A 17,263-nucleotide genomic window follows, 5' to 3' on the forward strand; every position below is an offset into this window, starting at 1 on the left:
CAGAATCATTTTCAAATAGTGTAGTATTTACCAACACATTAAAAACTAAAAATTTTAGTTATGAAAACAAGTTGAATTTTCCTAATGAATTCCAAATATTTTGTTGCCCCAAATCTTGCTACTGCAGACAACAGTTTCAGTAAGATCATGCTATCTCAACAGCTGAGGGAAGCATCAGCTTTATATGACAAATGTTGCCTATTCTTAGTATAAGCTTTAGATAGATTAGTAGTGACGGGTAAACCCGAGTATATAAGAATGCTTCAAAAGCTCTTTCGGCTTTACATTTTTGGGATTTTGTATTTGACCACATAGTGTTGTCTTATCTATGGTGTTAAGGCTATAACTTTAAGAGGAAATGGAGAAACGAATTAAAACGTTTTAAACATGTAGTGTTCTTTTTGTAATACAGAGGGGGAGAATGTACTTCACATTGTAAAGTCCTTTAATTATATGTCTGCTATAGACATTTTGTTCTTCCCATTAAAGACATGAAAACATTAAAAGCAACCTCAAAGAATGGAAAAATGTGTCAGTTCTCTTCCCTTAAGTACCAGGAACTAAAATAATTAAAATAGATGTTTTTATGAGGTAGCACGTTTTTACAATCCAAGTCTTGCAAAATGTGGGATAATTTCAAGTTGTGAAGGGTTTTTAGCATTAATCTTTTCCATGTAAGCATCTTATTAAAAACAGAAAACAACATCTTTATTGTCTTTTTTAATACATTTTAGATTAGTGTAGTTTATAAATGAAATGGTTATGTAGGGATATGACAAATTCAGTTTAAAAATGTTGAAGTGTATAGCAAACATGAACCGATTCTGCGCCAAATTGGGCAACTTTTTTTTTACATGTAAATATAAGTGCTAGAAGTTTATAGCTTGTTATTAAATATGGGGTTCATGTTAAGTTGAGTGCAAATATGTTTCTGGTGTATATTGTGCCTTTTTACATCTAAGCATGCGCACATACCACAATTTTGGGAACAAGTGTTTTCTCTACTTGCCCTGAAGTAAAAAAGTGTATTATACATCAGACATACAATGTAGCATAAGCCCCAATATGTTCATTTAGGAGAAAAGAAGGGCAGGGGAAATCGGAAATCGAGTATAGGGCAAATCAACTCACTGCAGTCTTCTCCACTACTTGGGGATGGAGGTGTATGAAATGTAGAAGTTGCCATTATTTAGCTGACTTTTTGCTTAAAATTTGTGAATCACAGTGTATTATGTGGAAATGGAAGCCCTGGCATAAACTCCAGTCCTAAGTTAAAAAGTTAGGTATCGACCTATGGTGCTTAAAAATGTATAAACCAATATTGGCAAATAAATAAATGGTATAAACAACCATGACCTATGGTAAATACAGTCTGATATATCAGAAGAAAGTCAAAAAATATTTTCTCACTAACAGTAGTATTATGAAAGAGTGTGTGGTGGAGATAATAAGTCTTCCCCTTCCCCCACTGTTGCTCTCATTTGACATAAGTTATTTCAAGACCTGTAGTAAATCCACTGAGATGTCAGGGGTCTTTTCTTTGGTCTGTGTTGCTCCACATAAGCACCTCTCTCTTCCCCTCTCTGACCTTGATTCACACTTGAATCTTCGGATTTAGGCTCAGGAAAAAGGGAAGAAATAAAACCAAAGGATCTAACACGTTATATTTAGCGTCTAAAAGCATCTAAAACCCCCAAAATTAAAAAAATCACTTTTATCAATTTTTGTTTTAAATGCCATAGGTCAATTCCTACATTTTTAAGATTGTGTTGAACTTTGAAAGAGTAGTGGTACTTCATAGACTTGACCAGGTAGCTAGAGGTATGTGGTATAAGCACATGAGGGGTTTATGTATATATTTCACAAACCTCAGTCCTGATTTCACAGTGATGGCACTAATTTAATAAAATGTGAAAATAGAAAAAAACTAAAGAAATGTGCAGTATGCTCCCTCCCTCAAGAAACAAGATGCCTTGGTACAATGTGTTGTGTGGAAATAGAGCACTATATATATATATATATATATATATATATATATATATATGTAATAAAATTATTGATAATAATTATATAAAGCAAGCACACAATAGGCCATTTTTGATTCAGTAGCAACAAAAGAAATTAGCAAGAAGTAACCTCCCCGGTCATTTTCCACGGATCATATTGCACCAAGGAATCTTGTTTTATCTATTTACACAACAAAGTGGAAATGAGCTATTCTTATTGGTAGCATAGATGTGGCTCCTTTAAAGCAATATATTAACCCATATATTTCCCCTCCCCAAGTCATCAACAATGACAACCTGCCATAGTGAAAACCATCCTCAGGTTGGACAGCTCAGTCCATCTATGGAAGTGAGCAGGGGCAAGCTGGGCTGGGGGGCAGGGGGTCATCTGTCCCCTGGGCTGGTCCCATAGTGGGATACTTTGGGCTGGGTCACTGGGCCACCTGAATTTTTTCTCTTTAAACTGTTCCTAATAGGCTAGGGAGTCTAGTCTTGCTCCCCGGGCTAAAATTTGCTAGCCCCCCCCTGGAAGTGAGTGTAAAATCAGTATATCCCACCTCAAGCTACTACCAGCCCCATGCTGATGCTCTTCCTCCTGTGAAACCAGGCCCAGTGCTAGGGTCTATGGGGAGAGAAGATAATCCTGTTGTCACTGAAGGGTCAGCTCCCATTAGAAATAATTGTTGACCTGGTTACAATTTCTTAATAAATGGAGACATTGTGGTCTTCTGCAGTTAGTGTAAAATATGCAGCAAATATTTGGCAAATCACTGCCAAAATAGCAAATCAGACAGATCAATTTTCTCATCTCTAATTGGGGACTGATGGAAGGTATTTTGTCTTCTATTGATTTGGTGTCCAGATGAAGCATAATTGAGCTAATTCAGTCATATATATCACATACTGTGCAAGGCTTGTAGCAACAACAGAGTCCAATTGCTAAAATTATTATAATATTTCCTTCTATATTAGGTGTTCCCCAAACCTCTTAGATTGCAAGCTCATTTGGGCAGGACACGCTATACCTTTTGATTCATGTCATTGTATGTAACATGTTTAAGTCAAGGACCCCTCAGTTTACAGCGCTGCTTTGTATGTCAGCGCTATATAAATAAAAGATTATAATATAGACTGTTGTAGAGGAACAATGTATCGGCACATTTTGATTCTGCATTCAAACAATACATTAACTTGACATTTTTAACAGTTAATTTCAAGACAAAATACACGTAATCATTAAACAAAACAAGAACCATTATCTTGAGAGTGTCCTTTAACAAATATTTTAAATTGTAATAATATTTATATTTTTGTCATCTTTGCAGGTGCAGTGGAAACCAAGCCTTACTGCAATGGGCACGGAAATTATAGTACTGAAAGTTGCAGTTGTGTTTGTGAGCCTGGATGGACAGGACCCAACTGCACAGAAGCAGAATGTCCAGGAAACTGCAATAACAGGGGAACATGTGTGGATGGAAAATGTGTTTGCAATCCAGGATACACCGGAGAGGATTGCAGTGAATTGTCCTGCCTGAATGACTGTAATGATCAGGGAAAATGTGTTAATGGCATCTGTGTTTGCTTTGATGGCTATGGTGGAGAAGACTGCGGTGAAGAGGTTTGCCCTGTGCCTTGTAGTGAGCATGGGAAGTGCGTGAATGGTCAATGTGTGTGTGATGACAATTTTGTTGGGGAAGACTGCAGTGAACCATTGTGTCCGAACAATTGCAACAATCGGGGACGTTGCGTGGATAATGAGTGTGTCTGTGATGAACCATACACAGGAGAAGACTGCAGTGAGTTGATTTGCCCTAATGACTGCTTTGACCGGGGTCGATGTGTCAATGGAGTGTGCTTCTGTGAAGAAGGTTTCACTGGAGATGACTGTGGTGATTTGGCATGTCCAAACAATTGCAATAACAATGGTATATGTGTAAATGGATTGTGTGTGTGCAACATAGGCTTTATTGGGGATGACTGTAGTGAACTGAGTTGCCCAAACAATTGCAACAATCAAGGACGCTGTGTGAATGGAGTATGTGTTTGTAAGGAGGACTACATAGGAGAGGACTGTGGTGAGCTCAGATGCCCAAATAACTGTAACAACAGAGGCCAGTGCGTTAATGGGCAATGTGTATGTGACTTGGAGTACATGGGATCTGATTGTGGTGACCTGAGATGCCCTAATGACTGCAGCAACAAAGGAAGATGTGTTGATGGGCAATGTGTGTGCGATGAAGGATTTAAAGGCTTGGACTGCAGTGAATTAAGATGTCCCAATGACTGTAAAGATAAGGGGCAGTGTGTTAACGGGCAGTGTGTGTGTGATGAAGGATTTATGGGCTTAGACTGTAGTGAAATAAGATGTCCCAATGACTGTAAAGATAAGGGGCAGTGTGTTAATGGGAAGTGTGTGTGTGATGAAGGATTTATGGGCTTAGACTGTAGTGAAATAAGATGTCCCAATGACTGTAACAACAAAGGTCGTTGTGTAAATGGACAGTGTGTATGTGATGAGGGATTCATGGGTTTGGATTGCAATGAGCTAAGATGCCCCAATGATTGTAACAATAAAGGGCGGTGTGTAAATGGGCAGTGTGTTTGTGATGAGGGGTTTATGGGAGAAGATTGCTCAGAACTGAGATGCCCCGATGATTGCAACCACAGAGGTCGCTGTGTTAACGGGCAATGTATATGTGACAATTTATTTATTGGCGATAACTGTGGTGACTTACGCTGTCCTGATGACTGTAATAACAGAGGAGTGTGTATTGATGGACAGTGTGTGTGTAACGAAGGATTTACTGGAGACAACTGTGGCCAACGTACCTGCTTTCAAAACTGCAATAACCAAGGCCGTTGTGTAGATGGACAATGTGTTTGTGATGAAGGCTTTATCGGAGATTTCTGTCTTGAAGGTAAGTCCAATTTAGTTCCATCACAGTGTAGTTTGCATTCATTCGCAATAAACTATTTTTACCTCAACATTTTATCCCTTCAAAGTTTTGCTAATTACTCCACAGTTTTTTGGATGATAATATGCATGCTTCATGCTAGACAGCAAACAAGAAATTTCACACTGCAGTTAGTGTTTAATGAGTGGATCATATTACGATTTTGCCTCATTTCAAGTTAAACAGCGAGGACAAAAATCTCTGAACCATAGCTTGCACACCTGGAACCAACTTTGCAGCAGTCTAACCAATTTATACAAAAGACATTGAATTGCAATGTAGCACATCTGTTTTTTGTTTTCTTAAACCAATGAGAGTTCTGCACTGTATAAGCTTTAAGTTTTAGTAAGATCAAAGATAAATTGACAGGGTAAAAGCAACAATTCAGTTTTAAAGTGAGATGTGGACATCACCTTTACTTCTGTTTCCAAATGCAAAAAATGCATATTAATGGGTGGTAATATCCATAGTCTGGTAATAATTACTTTTGGACACTTTTGCATTCTCGCACTTGGATTAGTGCTCAGTCACATTCTTATTTGCACAAAGATGATCTCTTTCCCAGCACTGACAGAATTCTGCTGGATAAAGGATAGATTGTGGCAGATTTTAGATGTTTACTGGGTAGATTTATTATATGCATTTGTTAAAGTGTAAAACTGCATTAAATGGTTTTTAGAGCATAAACAAGCAGTATTTACATTTATAAATTGGAAGTGGCATTAACTTGCAAAACAGCAATTTAAGTTTTGGTATCCTCTGATAGGAAAAGACCTAGCTCAGTGCTCTCTTATGGATGCACTCATAATTAATTGGAGATTTTAGTTTGCTCGGTTATTTATTATTATTATAATAGTACCCCATTTGATATCAGCTATTTTTCATACTTCTTGGTATTTTTTGATCAGCATAAGATCTAGTTCCTCTAAGTTAACTTGGATATACTCTTATAATTACCATACTGCTGGATTGGGATGTGCTGTATAATGCTCGCCACGCAAGCTCTAAAATCAGCAGTGATATCATTTAATGTTCCAACATGTATGTCCCCAAACCATGCTTGGTGCAAATAATAATCTGACTAAATAGGGTCAGAACATGGCCATTATTGACCTGTGTGTGCACGAGCCTGTGTACAAGCCCTACTGACACCTGAAGTGATTCGGCTGCTTGGAGCGTATCAAAGTGTGTAGCAATTTCCGTAATTAATTGAATAGCAGGTTTAGTGGTGGCCACCTAAACAAATATGATAGTGATGAAAGTCTTGATGTGTTTAATGATCTTACCAACCTATGTTTATTATTTATCTTATCATTTAACAATATAACTTCATTATCTATGTCATATTAGATTCCATGGACTGTTTACTGACGGAAAAATACATCATGTGTGACCTTGTATATCTTTCCCACAGTATCACCACCAGAAGACTTAGTAGTGACAGATGTAACTACACAAACCATGAACCTTGAGTGGGCCAACAAAATTAGAGTCACTGAGTATCTCATCACATACGTTCCAACAAGTCCTGGAGGCCTGGAGTTTGACTTCAGAGTGCCTGGTGACCAAACAACAGCCACTCTTAAAGAGCTTGAGCCTGGTGTGGAGTACTTTGTCCGTGTTTATGCCATTCTGAGAGACCAGAAGAGCATCCCCGTTAGTGCCAGAGTAGCAACACGTAAGTACAATGTTTGCTCTTACATGTCGCTGTCACTAGGAGATGCTGGAGTCAATGTACAGGGGGACTGACAAATTACAGACAATAAGACAGACTCAGGATCAGGGTACTAACTCGATAAAGACAAAGACAGAAGAGAACAGAGCGTTGAAATAAACAGGTATTGTCAGGCACAGAAAATAAACTGTAAGAGTCCAGTGTTAGACCTAGGGTCAAGCTCACTGATTCATTGCCTGTGTGGAGTTCAAGTAATCACATGAGGATGGAGGATGATGGAGAATTGGTGAATGAGATGTACCTGGGCTACTTAGCAGAGTGGTTGACTAGAGCAAGGATTTAAACAAAACACTCAATTTACAAAGCACAAACCAACACCTAGATGTTACAAGCAACTTCCTTTGGTGATAAAATACAAAGAAATATTACCTTGAAGTGTCTGAAGTAAAAAGATGCATTGTAGAGATAACTTAAAATTAATATCTCACCTCAGTTCACCAGACCATATCATTAAACTTTGTTTAATGCTATGGTCTGGTGACTTTATATTGCCATTTATCATTGCATTATTCCTTTGAGGCATCACATAAGCACTTGCCTCGTTGAATGTGTGTAAAACATCAAAAGGAAATTTTAAATGTTATCTTTTCATTTACCATAATTTTTGCCATTCATGTTTACAAATCAAATCAATATACTAGATTAAAATGTCAGTTATTTTTGGTTAATTAATACTGATATAGGTGTACATGATAGGCTGGGCACCAGATATGGGTCTGCATATTACCATTAGAACCAAATATATTTCTGCATATTAAAACTGGGAACTCATATAGGCCTGCCTATTAGAATGTGCACCAGATGTGGGCCATGATATTGGCATCAGATATGGACCTGCATATTGGTACCAGATATGAGCCTGCATATTGGCACCACATATGGGTCTGCATGTAAGACAACACACCATATTAGATGATGGTATGGGTTTCTATATTAAACTTGACACAAGTATGGCTGCCCATATTAGATTTAGAACCACTTTTTGAATTATTTATAAGATTTGGCACCAGATTTAATTCTGCATACTAGACACAGCACATGATAGTGGTTTCATATTAACATGCTAACAGATATGAGACTATATAATAGTCAGGCACAAAATAGGGTGGTTAGTATTGCTGCCTCACATCACTGGGGCCATTGGGTCTATTTTGACCAGAGAAGCATCTATGTGGAGTTTTCTTTATCTCCCTGGATTTCTTCCCATAGGCAAAAAAAATATTGGTAGGTTAAGCCACTGTTCCAGGGACTGATGTTAAGAATTGAAAACATTCCCTTTGCAGAGTGATATGGAATATGTTTTCAGTATATAAAATAAGGTTAACGATAAATAAATTATAATTGTATATATGTCTAGGCTTGCAAGTGTATTATTTATTTTGTCACATTCAAAAGTTTGATAATACCCCGTTTGTTATTACTTTTCATTAAAATGTCATTTAGAGCTGTATAATATCTGAGTAATGGACCCATAACTGAGCAGACTGAACCTAAACTGAACAAAAATGCACTGTGTTTTATAGACCTGCCCACCACAGATGATCTGAGATTTAAATCTGTGAAGGAAACATTTGTTGAGGTGGAATGGGAACCACTGGATATCTCTTTTGATACTTGGAAACTTATCTTCCAGAACACGGTAAGCAAATATGTTTCTATGTTAGTTTTCCTTTAAGAAATGTTGGAAATCTAAACTCAGTGCAACTGTCACAAATTCATGTATTTTGTCTGAAGAATTAATGAAGATATTTTCAGCTAATGTTATAAAAAAAAGGACAATGTTACCCATAGCAATGACTCAATTTTGTTTTTTTTAGGACTTTTTAATAATAAAATCAGGTATATATTTATCTGTATACTTCACATGGTTATATAATATAACAGTGCTAGTCCCGTATTTCACCCTATTTGTATGCTTGTATGGTTGTGTTAGTGAGAACAGGACTGTATAAGACAAGGACATTGTCATGATTTGAGGAGAGGAATGAAGGCATACAATAAGCCCCGACAGAGTTACACAGTGGACAACAACACAAATTATGGTATAAACTCTCCTGTGAAAATTGTGCGGGGGAATTGTAGGTCCATATACACCTCTATATGAAATTAAGTTCATACATCCAACTTGTTCTAAGATTCCTCTAACAGTGCAGTGAATTGGAAGCGATGTGCCACCATAAGAAATCTCCGCTCATTTTCCTTTGCACCTTCTTGGCATGCGAGGAAATATGGAAATATCCCCTCGGAACAGAGGTGGAACTAGCGAACTGTGGGCCCCGGTGCAGGGAGGCGGGGAGGAGGGAACCGGGGCCCCCAACCCTTTGCATCTGCCATGCAGCGGGCCCTTTTATCTCCATGGGCCCCGGTGCACTGCACCTGCCACACCAATGGTAGTTCCGCCACTGCCTCGGAGTACCTTCATACAACGGCCACGTTACTTCCATTTGAACTCCCCCTTATATGTTCATTTAAAAAATAATGTGGTATCCTCATGTTTCAATATTCAATTATAATACCCAGGCATATCAAGGATAATAATAAGGATCTATTCATGTAGAACTAGTTCTGCACCCATTGCTGTTAAAGGACCACTAAATCCCAAACCTGAAATTTTCAGAAATTGTTATTAGGGCATTTGTGGAAAAGAAGATGTTAAGGGGGGAAATAAGGCTGAGTGAGGTCAGCAGAGCATCTGGCTTTCTGGAGCAATGCAAAAACAAGAAATCATTTTGCACAATGGAAACAAGATAAAGTACGTGAGAGGGTGCATTTTAGTGGACTTTCTTTGTTGTGCAGATGGACAAATGGCCATTTTCACTCTCCAAAAGGACTTACATTTTGGACCAGCTCAGAGCTGGTAGCTTTTGGTTCTCATCCTATCCTTTTAAAGCAATCCATTTTGTGCCTCTATTTTGCACTTCAGAGGAAAAGCGCATTTCGAGATGAACCCTGAGCAATGTAACACACAAAAGCTACATGTGTAATAGTGACATTCCCCATTATCCCCATCAATCTTATGAATAATCTAAGCTATAAATGAGGCTACACAGATCAGTAATGTAAGAGAAAAAATTAAATGTTTTATCTAATGAAAAGGGTTCCTGGAATACCAGTTCAAAACCAAAGAGCACATCAAGTGCACTTCGTAAATGAGGCCCTTCAGACAAGTGTTACAAACTGTTATTCAGTCTTATATATGCCCTGTTACATAATCACATCCATCCTTAAATGGTTACAAAGGTGTGAAAGACAGCAGATGGATATATTTAGTGAATTTTAAGCACTCTAGTTATTTAATGTACATAATTATCACAGTTACAAATTGACTTTGGCATAATTATGTTGTCAAATAGTGGCTATACTTGCTCTTTACATGTTGATTTCAGTACCTCTGAAACTACACATGTTCTGTGTACAGGAATGAAAATACATTTTTAAAATTGATTTGGCGAAAAAAAAATTAGAGCCCAGAAATGTCTTAGAATGTAAACAGGTTTGAATTGGCTGTCCAGCTGTTCTTGAACTGCAGATGCCTAAATGTAGGTTAATTGGTCCATTTTCCATTTTATTTTCAAGGAAAATTTATTATTATGTTTTTTCCCTGGCTGAGATATTGAATCTTCCAGTAATTAAGTATTTATTTAAAACATTTGCTTTTGTTTCACAATATTATTTTTTTGGCAGAAAAAATTAAATGGAGAGATAAGCACTAGCTTGGAAAGACCTATAACATCTTACGTGCAACACGGACTGGCACCAGGGGAGACCTATGAAGTATCAATACATGTTGTGAAAAACAATACACAAGGACCAGCTTTAACCAAGATCACCACCACAAGTAAAGTTGGCAAATTAAATAATGTATTTTTTTTTATTGAATGCAAAAGTATGTTTTTTTTGTATAAAAGTACAAAAAACATATTCAATAATGTATTACTTTAGGTAACACAAACAGATTTAGACATTTAAACTGTGTCATCGTTTGAGGGAAAAGACAAATGAGTAGCTTTTACATATGTCTTTCAATTTAGCGGTGACAACTTTTGCCCCTAGGGAGAGCAAAGATGAATGGATCATGGTAACAAAGTAACACAGTGCCAGCTACTATTTACAGTAATAGGTTATCATGGTAAGGAATATGGATCAACAGATGTAGCTTCCTGTAAGATAATCATAGATCTGAGTTTTTTTCCCATGAAGCATTGCATTGCAATTTGTTATTTGACAGTTCATATAGGTGAGAAACTTCAGGATAATAGCCCCCAGAGACTATGGGGTATATTTACGAAACTGCGGGTTTGAAACAGTGGAGATGTTGCCTATAGCAACCAATTAGATTCTAGTTATCATTAATTTAGTACATCCTACAAAATGACAGCTTGAACTTGATTGGCTGCTATAGGCAACATCTCCACTTTTTCAAACCTGCAGTTTAGTAAATATACCCCTAAGTGTCAAAAAGAAGCCCCATCAGGGTTTCAGTGCTGATTTTCATATGTAAAAACAAGAGAGTTCAAGGAGGGGACAATTGTCCACTTGACCTCTGTTCCGTCCCTCGTCTGATATCTTCCATATTATTTTGAAACAAAATGATTTCAGAGGCAAAGTCACAAGAATTTATGCAGTGGATACAGTCACTGTTGAGCACTTTGCTCTTTGTCATTTACTGATAGCACTCAATAATTATTTGTGTTGTTTTTTGTTCTCCTTTTCCTTCACATATATAGTATTACTCTTAACAGTGATTATTATAATGTTATACCATTTACTGTTCCATAATATCTTGTACTGTAATTCATAACACTGTCAAAACCATACACAGCACAATTTAATGTAGCAGACAGTACAGTTATGGCACAGATAATAGACTACAGCTATCCCTGTCTTAACAAATACAAATAATTTAATATATGCTATTTAACCCAAACATTATCCCAATATCTAGTAGTTAAAAAAGCGAGTAAAATATGACAGTGCTCAGATCCTAATGCACAGCCTGAGACCCAAGCAACAGACTGACTGTCCAATTGTGCCACAAGTATAATTGCCCAAACTGGACAAAGTCTGGCAATTCGGCAGTCAGTGCTATCTTGCAGATTTCTTCTTGCATCATTGGGGCCTGAGTGAGACCAGAAGATGACTTTATATAAAAGACTTATATCGGTCATTTTTTCAACTTGCCTGATAATAACATTTTCCATAAGATCAGTACAGAACACTGCAGTTGCTTTGCACTAAAGACAGAGGCAAACGCAGGATTTGTAGAGGGGGGTTTCCACACCACGCCGCCAGTGGGCGTGACCAGCATGCATGGGGGAGTGGCTATAATTTTAGACAGTGCTTGGCTGCTCTCCAACACTTCCTATCCCCATTATATACATGGGCAATGCTGTTTGAACTACTGTTAGGTGCATGCAGCTCTCCCCTTTTCAAGCAGAGCTGAGTGAAGCGGGGGCAGGGTCCAGCCACCTCAAATACACAGTGCCCCAGGCTTGGAGTGGGTTTCCAGGCACCAGGAAACCCCCCTCAGTTTGCCTATGACAGATACCACAATATCATCAAAATATTTTCTGTAGTATCGTGTGTGGCCAGCTTTAGGACCACTTATACTGGAGTAAAGTATTGTATATTTCTAGAAAGCTTACAAGATTAAATACATTCCCATATAGCTTTATTTCTTTCATACTGTCTATGCTGGGAACAAACACACAACATTTTTTCCCCCAGCACACTGCTATAGCCAGCAACAGATCTGCCATTTCTACTGTAGATAAAAATGCAAAAGTCTTTGTTGCACACATTTGCAAATGTATGTTTAAGCCATCCGCCACGCCAAGGCGCTTTTGCTAATAGGATGGTCCTACTCTAAACAATGAGAGTCCCATATATTTGGGCCATACATATGTGTTTTTAAATTGAGAGCCAACTTACCAAAGAGGTACCCCAGAAGCCTCCAAACAGCAATTCAGTGCCAGTACCCCCTCTCAGCTACTGACACCAACATGCCTCTCAGACAAATACAGAAGTGGAAGCTGCTCAAATCAATTTCTAGGCCATAACAGGTGCTTGAAAGGGTGGGGTTATCCTGCAAGGAACATACACACAACAGTTTTTCCCCCAGCACACTGCTATAGCCACCAACAGATCTGCCATTTCTACTGTAGATAAAAATGCAAAAGTCTTTGTTGCACACATTTGCAAATGTATGTTTAAGCCATCCGCCACGCCAAGGCGCTCTTGTCTATGCTACAAGATGCTTTTTCACACTGGATCAACATTAGGTCATAAAATGAGAAGAATTAATTGGAAATGTTACATTACACAAGAAATATTTCTTCCTACATTATGTCTGACCACTGGTCCTTGTGACAAAGAGCTCAGTGTTAAAACTGTAGGCCTGAGTGGAAATGAAAACACATGATTATGAGCGCCAATAGAGAGGGTGGTGAATACTTTAGTCAAGCCAGCTGCCTCGTCACACAATGTAAAAATATCAATCATGACCTATTTCTGTACACGGTTAGACACATTCCATTTAATCAGACTAAACACGAACATGTCTGTTCCCCCATAGTTGCAGAGGCTTGTGAATGGAAATGAATGCTATAAATCAATACATCTTTAGGACCCTTAGTGAGAACTGAGGTGGGGGGAGAAAACCACATAAATGGTGCCTGGAAAATCCATCATGTTTTATGGCACTGTATTTCAAAACTTCTTGCCTCAAATCCCCTATGCACAGTTCAAGGCATCCCTGAAGGACTAATGTACATAAATCTGAGAAAACAGAAGTTTGTTGTAAAAGTTTAACATTAAAATGATCTTCGTTACAGGCAGGAAGGCAATAAATCTATCTTTACAAAAATATAAAGACAACATTCATTAGCTAACGATATTCTGTGAAGTATTCCGTATTTATAATAATAATAATTGCTTACTTTCACTATGCTATTCCATAATCCTCTAGCCAAAGGAAACAAAAGCATCAAGTTGTGCACTGTTAGTGGTGTGCTAGAACCCTGCTTTTGCCTTTCATTTTTGACATATAGCAAGATACAAACAGGATAATCAATGAATGATGTGGCTTTTCTTCCACACAATTCCTGAAACAAACATTCTGCAAAACAAGCTATAGATCAGGCATTGCTCTTGCATATGAGGAAATATAGACATCCTTTCTATAAGCCAAATAAATATTGTTTGTTAAATTAGCTAACCTAAATGTACTTAGGGTACGTTAAAAAGCTCAATGAGCTTTGCTGTAGATCAGGCCTGGTCAACCTGTGGCTCTCCAGGTGTTGTGAAACTACAAGCCCCAGCATGCATTGCCAGGTGAAAGCCAGACTATAGCTGACAGAGCATGTTGAGACTTGTAGTTTTACAAACACCTGGAGAGCCACAGGTTGGCCAGGCCTGCTGTAGATAGAAGGTATTCTGGAATTATTCATAAACTATCAACGCTGCCAATGTCAGTACAATTCCCAAGGACATTTCTTTGAGGAATCTATGAACCTATGCTAGTCACACACAAAGTGCACTTTAGTCAGTTATCCATTTAGTCAGCACTCTATCCCCAAACTAGAGATGAGTGGATTTGACGTGCATCTATTTTCACAGTGAAACAGTTAATTCCTCACTGGTGCAAAATTCCACAAATGCTATCGTTGATTTTCACTTTTGCTTAGCCATTCAATGGATTGCCACTCTGCACTGTATTTGTAAAATCACATATGCCGAATTTCTAATCTATACAAAGAACTGGGTGCATGACCAATTCATTCTGCTGTGTTATGTTTTTTGGGAAGGTCAGTTGTGACATACCATGGTCAAATGCGGAACAAGGCAAATATTTTGGGGAATGATTGTGAAAATTTCTCACATCACTACCTCAAACCATTGACACACTCACAATCCAACTCTTTCATTTTTAAAGAAGCCTAATTGATAGCTAGATATGCTATAAAATTAAACAACTGATGTTTTAATATATTAGAGATCATTTTGACCTAACTTTATGGATCCTGACTGGGGATGGAGCAGACATTGTGGTGGGTATTACTTTTCATGGCGTGTACAGGGCTCTATCACAATTTTGCTAAAGGGTACTGACATTTCTAGCTATACCCATGGGAATGTCTGAAAATGATTTATGAGCTAACAAAGTATTTGGATTGAATGATAGGGCAAATCAAATGAAGGGTTTGGCATTGTTAAAGTAACATACATTTAACAAAAATCAATGGAAAACAGAGTACAGGTAAGGGGCAAGGCAAGAATTAAGTAACTTAAATTGAGCAAAGGAATATATGACTCAAATTAATACTTTACGCAGAAATGGCATGCAAATGTCTGTGGGAGTAATTAGAATGAGAATACTGGGATACTAGGAACTATATACAATGAGATACAGGAGAGCAAGGAAGAACTGATGTGGGGGGGGGGGGGGGGCTGCTGTTTGTAAAAACCCACGAGGGAGAGCATAGTTAAGTGAATATGAAAGAAATGAACTATTTGTAAATCTGGTCCCCAGCTTTGTTACAGGAAAATTGAAGCAGTAGTAAATTAAGTAAAAACTTTGTTTGCTTTGCCTGGAAACAAAAAGAGAGAGACAAGACAGAGGGGCTGAAATAATTTTCTGGAGGAGAGAAAGACTGTAGGGTGAAGGGAGAGAAATGTTTGCTGAACAAGGTAAAGAGTAAAAATCAAGTGGAGATCTGACAGCTGACAGATGTGTCAAACAGTGTGACTAGGGAAGCACAGGGATTGCACGCTAGAAATACAGGAAATCAGGAGAGAACTAGGAGATCAATTGATAATGACAAATTGAAGATCTAAATTACTCCAAAGAGTATATTTACTATATGGCGGGCTTGAAACAGCGAAGAAGTTGCCTATAGCAACCAATCAAATTCTAGCTGTCATTGTATAGAATGAACTAAATAAATGTTAACTTGAATCTGATTGGTTGCTATAGGCAACATCTCCACTTTTTCAAACCTGCATTTTAGTAAATATACCCCCAAGACTGATGAAGTGACCCGTTCCGCCATTCTAACAATGAGGTATGAGTAAATAGAAGGAGTTTAGCCATGTAATTTTGCATGTTTTTCAGACATAATGTTGACTGTAGTGTTCCCACTCCTACCCCAGTCCCGCAACATGAGCAAAATAAATTGACCATCAGTGTATTGCTTTATTCATTGGCTATGATTTGACAAAAAGTCCATTTACAAAAACAGTGCAATTTTCCAAAGATTGTATTAGTTGTACGTGACACCTATGCAAAAACAGCTAGCCTGTTCTGTCACATATTTTGAGTTTCAACACAACTTATCTCTACACTTCAGCTATCGTTCAAGTGCCGAAAATGGCCATAGTTTGCAGTGATGTGGACTAAAAACTTAAATGTAATAGTAAAATGTCTTTAGATTGTATACATTCAGACATTCAATTTTGAAATGATCTGTTAAGTATGCATCTTTATATTTGTTTATACATGTATTCCAGATTAATTTTAAAGTTTTCCATTTTCCATTCAACATATAACTTCTATTGAAAAAAAGTACAGGTCGCAGTCAAGGAAACTGCTGCAAATACTTCTAAGACCACCCAAGGTTGGCATTCCATAGGGAAAATACTTTTATGCTTCCTTCTACATTTCAAACACAATCCTACTTCATAGCAAATGCATGTTGGAAATACACAAATTTAAGTATAAATTCTATTTCCTGTAATGATACGGAAGTTTTCATATACATACACAGTATTTTTATATATTACAAAATGTTGTTTTAAACATCAAATGCAATGCCCTATTTAACGTTCACTTTCAGACAGACACTAGCAATTGTTAACCTGGCACTGGAGTATTTTCTGAATTTAGGCTGTAATCTTTTTCAGGATTGGATGCCCCAAGTGAAGTTGATGTGAAAGATGTTACAGACACTTCTGCTTTAATAACATGGGTTAAACCTTTGGCTGAAATCGATGGCATTTCTCTAACCTATGGAACAGGAAATGAGCCCAGGACTACAGTAGAACTTTCTGAAGATGAAAACCAGTATTCCATGAACAACCTAAAACCAGACACAGAGTATGAGGTGATCTTAATATCTCGACGTGGAGAAATGACAAGTTCTCCTGTATCGGAGACTTTTACAACAGGTATTCAAGACTGCCTACAAAACATTCAATATTTGCCTCTTTCACATATACATGAATCTACAGATGACCCAAATATAATTTTACTACACTCTTAGACATCATTTATGCATTTTAATAAACATTTCTTGACAACAGTCCCAATAAAACGTTGTCTTACATGCATGCTGGAAGATGCCAGTTTGATTTTAAAGTAACAGTACTGAAGATATAATGTAAAATATGATTAGCAATACAAATTAACCTTCTTTTAATAGTGGAAGAATTTGTCATCAATCTATTATTGACAGAAAAGAACTATATCAAAGTTTCCCATTCAAGTACAGAGTATAAGTTAAGGTTTAACTTAAATCTCTGCCTGTTAATAAATCAGCTACAATGATAGTAGAAGAAATGTGATCACCTTA

General features: G+C 37.5%; 1 protein-coding gene across 2 annotated transcripts in view; it reads left to right on the forward strand.

The window, feature by feature from the left end:
* The window catches only part of TNC (tenascin C), a 94,322-nt gene that overhangs the window by 32,492 nt on the left and 44,567 nt on the right, over positions 1-17,263 (forward strand). For both annotated transcript variants that reach the window (XM_075184706.1, XM_075184707.1), the window contains exons 3-7: positions 3,332-4,924; positions 6,375-6,638; positions 8,219-8,334; positions 10,380-10,533; positions 16,596-16,859. In XM_075184706.1, coding sequence (XP_075040807.1) covers positions 3,332-4,924; positions 6,375-6,638; positions 8,219-8,334; positions 10,380-10,533; positions 16,596-16,859 — 2,391 coding nt within the window. The remainder of the gene's footprint in view (positions 1-3,331; positions 4,925-6,374; positions 6,639-8,218; positions 8,335-10,379; positions 10,534-16,595; positions 16,860-17,263) is intronic.

The sequence above is a fragment of the Mixophyes fleayi genome, chromosome 9, assembly GCF_038048845.1.
Source record: "Mixophyes fleayi isolate aMixFle1 chromosome 9, aMixFle1.hap1, whole genome shotgun sequence".
Taxonomy (NCBI): Eukaryota; Metazoa; Chordata; class Amphibia; order Anura; family Limnodynastidae; genus Mixophyes; species Mixophyes fleayi.